Genomic DNA, 7,481 nt, shown 5'->3' with positions numbered 1-7,481 from the left:
CATTTTATGGGTAAATTATTATCATGTTCTTAAGTTATTATGAAATTAACTAATTCATTTTCATTTTAAACACTCAATTAAAATATAGAGATATATTTTGTAAAATCTAACTCTTTAATCCCTCGGTTAAAAAAACTATTAGCTAATGTGAATTTATTTATATTTTTAGTATAGTTTTATTTATATGTATTGTTTATTCCTTATAACTTTAAATATTCTACCAATAAAGTGTCTTTAAACTTTTATAACTTTAAATATTCTACCATTTAGTGTCTTTAAACTTTTATAACTTTAAATATTCTACCATTTAGTGTCTTTAAACTTTTATAACTTTAAATATTCTACCATTTAGTGTCTTTAAACTTTTGGTTAGAGGCTTAGGAGTCCACAATCCATCATCCTTCTTAATAAGAGTCATCATATGTATCATTTTTCTTTAAAAGAGTACATTATTGCTCTATTGGATCTTTTAGGAGTCTCCTTGAGTATCCATCCACTTGTGAGAGTACCACTGAAATAGTTGATATTATGCCAATACTCAACCTTACTGAACCATTGGCTCTAGTATCACTTGTTAGATATCTGGAGAACCGTAAGATGCCTAGAAAGAATTCTACTTGATCAATCTTATAAAAGAACACACTTATGATCTTGGTACCGCATCCAACTCAAATTCTTTAGACAATATATTTATTGGTTTTAAATCCAACTAATAAGGGCACTACTAGAATAGTTGACACAATATCGATACTCCTTCTTGCTGAACTATTGGCTCTAATATAGCCCATTAGTTATATGAACTGCTATAATATAGCTAGGAAGAATTCTAACTCAAACTCTTTAAAAAAAAAAAAAACTTAAAACTCTTAAAGTAATATATTTATTTATTTTTCTATTTCTTTTACTCAAGTCATCTCTTCCGATAAGGGAATACGCCTTTTCTGGAAAATGATTTATTTTAACTGGAAATTAAGTTGAGTGATATGAACATTAATAATCTTTTTTACACTCTAAATTATTAAATTTTTTCATTTGCATGGGAAACTTATTACATATATTAAACCAGATGGTTGAAAATGGATTCATCATTAGTTTTTATTTTAAGTTCGAGTCTCAATCGGTTTCGATTGTAACCATGAAAGAAGAAAAAAAGAAAGCACATATTGTTTCATGTACAGTGGACGAAACATATTAGTTAGAATTAAGAGCACATATCACCAAGTGAAGTAATTAAATCATAGATTTCTCGAGTCTTTTCCGACTTATCTGATTGCTCCTTCAAATGCCTGCCACTGTCTTTCCAGGTGGAGCGGGCTCTAGGAGTATGAGTTCTATCCAGAAAGAAAGCAACTATAAGAACAACTGTTGGTGGAGATGAGAAAATCACTTGGATTACGTCATTGAACTGGAAGCAAAGAAATTACAACAGCTTCATCATCATCATATTATGAATCTGAATTTGTTTAATGAGCTATAAAAGTCTACACCATTAAGAGAAATTAGCTGCATTTCATACTCACGTAACCAGGTGGAGCCAGTGTGAACAGGACCATGACCAGAAAGAAGAACATATTCCTTGAAGTATTGAGGCGCAGAGAGGAGCAGTTTTTCAAATCATGCATAATTTAAAAAATAATTATCAATTCATACAGGTCTGGACCTGCATGCACAGGCCCGAGGAGAAAAAAGCCAAGTCTCCCACAATTTCTTTCTTTTTCCCAATTTTCATTCTGCTTTTCTCCTCTTCTCCTCTTCTCCTGTCCACTGTCCAGCTCTTCTCTTCTCCTTCTCTTCTCCACACTTTGCCATATGTCTTCTCTTCTCCTTCTCTTCTCCACACTTTGCCATATGCCTTCACCTCTCCACCTCCACCTTCAGCACGCTTTCTTCTTCTTCTCCAGCACACCGTGATCTCCTCTTTCACTTTCTTATATTTTATAAGAATATCAGGTTTTTCTATAAACTCTTATTTACTTTTAAATATGTATATATTTTTTTATTTTATATATAAAAATAAAATTATAAATTAAAATATCAAATGTTAATAAAAAAATATAAGTTATTTCAGATTAAGTAATATTGTTAATATAAATTTTTATGTAATTTTTATAAATTTAGAAATTTTATTAAATAAAGTTTTAAACTTTTAAAAATTAACTAATTAGTATTATAATTTAAGAGATTAAAAGTTAATTTTTATAAAAAGTTTTAACCGTCCATAATGATATAATTTAAAAAAATATGTAATTAAATTTTTTATTATTTTACATGTAAAATAAAATTAAAAAATGTAATAAAGTTAAGTAATCATAATCCACATCTTTAAATTTTTATATAGTAATTTCTGGAGAAATTTTTAAAATGATAGTTGAAAATTTTATTTTTTAAAAAAAATATAATATTTTAAATTTAAATATTATAGTAAAATATAAATTGATTAGTATTAAATTTATTTTATGTTTAAGTTATTTTAAATATTTTTTAATATCTAATAAAATGTAATATTTTTAAAATAAATATAATTAAAAGGTAATAAAATGTAATAGTTTTTTTAAAAATATAATAATTTAATTTTTCAAAATATTTCATCCGCCCAAATAATTTGTATTATTTTAAAAGTATTATTTATTTTTTTATTATAATAATATTTAAAATGAAAAGTATTAATTTTATTTTATGTTTAAGTATTTGTAAATATTTTTTAATATCAAATAAAATTTAATATTTTTAAAATAAATATAATTTAAAAGATAATAAAATTTAATAGTTTTTTAAGAATATAATATTTTAATTTTTTAAAATATTTAATCCGTTCTATTTTTTTATTATATTAAAATTATTTTAATTTTTATATTATAATAATATATAAATTGATTAGTATTAATTTTATTTTATGTTTAATTTATTGTAAATATTTTTTAATATCTAATAAAATTTAATATTTTTGAAATAAATATAATTAAGAAAATAGAATTTAATAATTTTTTAAAAAATATAATAATTTAAATTCTTAATTTATTTAATTTGTCTTCTATTTCTTATTTAATTATTTTAAAATTATTATTTATTTTAATTGTTATATTATAATAGTATATAAATTGATTAGTATTAATTTAATTTTATGTTTAATTTTTTGTAAATATTTTTCAATATCTAATAAAATTTAATAAATTTAAAATAAATATAATTAAGAAAAAAAATTAATAATTTTTAAAAAATATAATAAATTAAATTCTTAAATTATTTAATCTGTCATGTATTTCCTTTTTAAATTTTTAATTTTTTTTATTTTAATTTTTAGATTATAATAGTATGTAAATTGATTAGTATTAATTTTATTTTATGTTTAAGTTATTTTAAATAATTTTTAATATGTAATAAAATTTTATTTTTTTAAATAAATATAATTAAAAATGTAATAAAATTTAATATTTTTTAAAATATGAAATTAAAATATTTAAAAAATATTATAAAATTTAATTAAATCTAGTTTTTTTATAGCCATGGCATTATTTCAATTACATTAACATCACCCTATTTAATTTTTTTTTATTTAATCTACTATTAAATTTGTTGTGAGTTTTGAATAGAATATTTGTTGTGATTTTAGGATGGAACATTAGTGTGATAGAATATTTGTTGTGATTTTTAATAGAATATTTGTTGTGATTTTTGGATAGAATATTTGTAGAATATATATATTATTGTAGTATTAAATTATGTACATTTATTTAGTGAATAAATGATGTTTGAATATTGTTAGTGATTTTGAATATAATAAAGTTGGTAAATGTGTATTAGTATACCATTTTATTGTGGTGTGATATTGTATATTGTTTTGTATAATTAGATATGGAGAGAAGATACAACCGCCGTCACCGCCGTGATTATATTTTACATGGTCCCAATGATCCATCGTTGCTATATAGATAAGTCGAATATCGGTCTGAGGCTATATAGCAATAAAATATAGAAACTGGGGTGATAGGTTGCAGAAGAACAGGTACAATTTTACATTTAGACGATATTCCAAATCGAATAATACCTCACTTGCGGCGGATGGGTTTTTATGGCGTAATACAGTTAGATTTTTTTGCATTAGATTGGCACTTAATTACGGCTCTTGTTGAGCAGTGGCGACCAGAGACAGATACATGTATGTTTCCCTAAGGGAAAATGACCATAACCCTTCAGGATGTGGGGCTAATAACCGGGTTGCAGGTCAATGGAGCAGCGGTTATAGGCCAATCACGCCACCATTGGCCATCAGTTTGTGAGGCATCATTCCACCTAATAATGCCATAAGAGAGTGTTATCTAAAAATGAACTGGCTAGCTGAGGAGTTTAGTCAACTTTCAGATGATGATGATGAAGAAGTTGTACATAGGTTCACAAGAGCATAAATTATGAGGGTCATTGGATCTATTTTTAGTGATACATCTACTTCGTCTGTGAACCTAATGTTTCTATCTTTGCTAGCCGATCATGAAGAAGTCGGCAATTATAGCTGGGGCGAGGCATGTCGGCATAATTGTATAGACAGTTATGTAAGACGACAAATCTTGAAGTTATGCAGATGACTGGTGTTCAGATATGGGCATGGAACCGGATTAGCAGTACCGCCGGCACTGTCCAACAGAGTACCACATCATGACGCTCCACTAGGCAGCAGGTATGTGATATTATATAATTGTTAAATTTTATTTTAAATTTAATATTTAAAGAAATATTTGCTAATATAATTTGTTGTGCAGATGGAGTAATGCCAGACAGATAACTTTGGAATAAGCTTGAGTGCCGAACATGTCCGCAATTCCATGCAGCGTGTTCGACACTCATCAGCCACTCTCGTGGCAAAGAACAGGTTGTTCGACACCAATGGTGTCGAACTCTCTATTGTTCAACATCATGAGTGTCGAACTAACGTATTCGGTAGTATGACTGCCGAACTAACGTATTCGGTAGTATGGCTGCCGAACACGCTTCGTTGACACACAAAATTCAAAAATATTTTTGGATCCTGTATAAATTGATAATTATTTTTTAAATTATGCATTATTTGAAAAATTGCTCCACATAGAGACCCATGAAGAGAGAAAACCTAGAATGAGGTTTGATCCAAAGCTATTCACGTTGCAATACTTCAGATATTCAAGGTCAGTTGAAGCTGCAATACGTAATCTCATAACTGTCTAAACATCCTTAGACTTTTCATTGTGTTGAGTTTTAGCAATATTCAATGTTCAGTTGATGATCAGCAATATGTTTGACTGATAAACAGAGAAAGGGGAGACATACCCATATAAGGGAAGAGGACAGTGTGGAGAGCTCCCAAAATTGGCAATGGTATTGAAGCGAAAAAGGCCCCAACTTTTCCTGTTGGAGATGGAGCATATGACCCATCAGAATCATCACTCAGTGAACAAACTTATATAGTAAGAGCCTATTAGCTACATTGTTTGAGCAGAAATGATATTTTTTTGAGGAAAACAAAAGCAACCCAAAACTCTATGGAAGTAAAATCATAAGTAAATTGATTAAGACAAAACAAAAATAATATAAAAATCTTGCAGTACGAGGAAGACTATTATTCCACCTAACATGGATAGGAAAACCAAAAAGATTGCTGATACTATAACGACCCTCCGACTTCCTACTTGTGTTAGTCCCAATAGACCAGCGTCTTCCCTGTTCAAGTGAAAAAAATAAGGCCTCCCATAGAAGTGTAGTATGTTACATTACAGAAATTATTCCAAAGTTTAAAGGCATTACACTGAAGCAGTAGAGCCATTTCCTGTTCCAAATACTGCATCTATCATGGTTCCTATTCCCTGGACGTTGATAGAACAAGTGATGCAGAATTATAGTATGTTTGTAGGGTTCCCACATAGCTAGATCAAGTAGCAGGATTGATAAATATATATAATAACTAGCTCAAAATTACTAAATAATTTCAATTAATCATTTTGGGATAAGCGGAAATGAGTGCGAAATTATTTAAGCTAATTTTAGCCATGCTCTTAAAATCTTAAAGGTGTTAAGAGAATATGATGCAACATCGATCACTTCCTACCTGAGTGCCAATACCACGAGTCAGTGCACTGGGAGGTATAGGAGGAGCACCGCTTAGTTTTGATGATGCCAAAAATGTACCAGAAGACTGCAGAAACATAAAATCAAGAGAGAGTCCAAGGGAAGGAGAAGAGCTTTCATGAAGCATGGAGCCTTGTAGAAAAGAAGCAATGAATTCTAAGGTAAAAACTTATAAATCAAACCTCAATAACAGCTACAAGAGAAGCAGCCATCATTGAAAGAGCATCACCAGCTTCAAAAATGGGCGTTCCCCATTGAAATGGACGTGGAATTTTTATCCTGCAATATAATTCATAGTTTTATAGAATCAAATTGGAGATGAATTCAAATTTCAGTTGGCAGACTATGAGGCTTACCAAGGAGCAGCATCAATGAGGCCAGAACTATCAGTACGGCAATAAGTTTGTGTTTGTTGAGTTGTATTAGCGTTGATATCAACAAGATAGAACACCAAGATCATCAGCTAAGTATGAAGTTGCACATTAATTCAAATTCCATTGCTTCATCTCTTGAAATCCAGCAAAGCAAGGATGATAAGTGATGACCGCTGGATTTCTTCACCCCAGAACAGGGGCTTAACCACAGCCAAGGGCCCATGACACAGAGGCCCACGTACTTGGTACCCTCAACAAGCCTGGCTCATTCCAGCTTCCGGGCCGGGCTCGACCATGCTTCCTCACTCAGTCCAGCCTGCTCCCTGACCAACAGACCCCTCTCAGGCCCAGCGTCCAGCCCAACTCTCGGCCCAGCCCGGGGTCCAGAACAGTACTCACCAGACAGCTTGGCAGATCCGCTCGAACGTACGCATGAGGAGAATCAGAGGCCGTTACGCATGTAGCAGGCAGCTGATACCCTAGTACACCCGAATCTGTATGGCAGAGACGCGTGGCCCAATCCTGGAGAGACCTTTACACGTCACCAGCAAGCAAGACAATGTATAAAAGAGGAGTCCCCCCTCAGAAAGTTTTAAGCCTTATTCTGTAACGCAAAACCCTGGAAAAACCCTATTCTATTGGATCTCAGATCATCAATTGGCGCCGTCTGTGGGAAACGAAGGAGATCTTTTCATCACCGGAGTTTTCACTTTCAAAAACCCACTGAGATCCACAATGGCAAACCACCAAGAAAGTAACCTTAATATTCCAAATGACTTAAGCTCCGCCCAAGAGGGGCAGCAGTTCTCTTTTTCTAGTCCTATGACGTTGAATAACCAAACACCCATCTCTCTTAATCCCTCGCCAGGCTTGGCAGGGAATACTCCCACCATGACCCTATCTAACCAAGACATTCAAACCATGGCTCTCCAGCTGCAAACCACTGCTCACTGGTTGGGGCAGATAATGCAACAGAGGGGGCTTAGCACCCCAGTAAACGTACTCCCAGTAGTG

The 7,481-nt window shown here is 31.2% G+C and overlaps 1 protein-coding gene across 1 annotated transcript; it reads right to left on the bottom strand.

The window, feature by feature from the left end:
- Positions 1-1,093: 1,093 nt before the first annotated feature.
- On the bottom strand, positions 1,094-6,574 carry LOC110618922 (nucleobase-ascorbate transporter 6). Its single transcript, XM_021762194.2, has 9 exons — positions 6,450-6,574; positions 6,276-6,372; positions 6,074-6,160; positions 5,773-5,831; positions 5,597-5,688; positions 5,299-5,376; positions 5,089-5,167; positions 1,526-1,606; positions 1,094-1,406 (listed from the first exon to the last, which is right to left on the bottom strand). The coding sequence occupies exons 1-9, from the start codon at positions 6,551-6,553 to the stop codon at positions 1,202-1,204; spliced, it is 882 nt and encodes a 293-aa protein (XP_021617886.1). The 5' UTR covers positions 6,554-6,574; the 3' UTR covers positions 1,094-1,201.
- Between the last annotated feature and the right edge of the window lie 907 nt (positions 6,575-7,481).

This window comes from Manihot esculenta, chromosome 7 (assembly GCF_001659605.2).
Source record: "Manihot esculenta cultivar AM560-2 chromosome 7, M.esculenta_v8, whole genome shotgun sequence".
Classification (NCBI taxonomy): Eukaryota; Viridiplantae; Streptophyta; class Magnoliopsida; order Malpighiales; family Euphorbiaceae; genus Manihot; species Manihot esculenta.
Note: the sequence above shows the minus strand (reverse complement) of the source record. Positions and strands in the feature narration are given on the sequence as shown.

Bases quoted from the DNA above. Each gene is read 5' to 3' on its own strand.
- LOC110618922 (XM_021762194.2), bottom strand. From the start codon at position 6,553: ATGATCTTGGTGTTCTATCTTGTTGATATCAACGCTAATACAACTCAA. The intron at 5,168-5,298 runs GTATGTCTCCCC...TACGTATTGCAG, and splicing joins TGTCCTCTTCCCTTATATGG to CTTCAACTGACCTTGAATAT. The intron at 1,407-1,525 runs GTTACGTGAGTA...TCTTTGCTTCCA, and splicing joins GTTCACACTGGCTCCACCTG to GTTCAATGACGTAATCCAAG.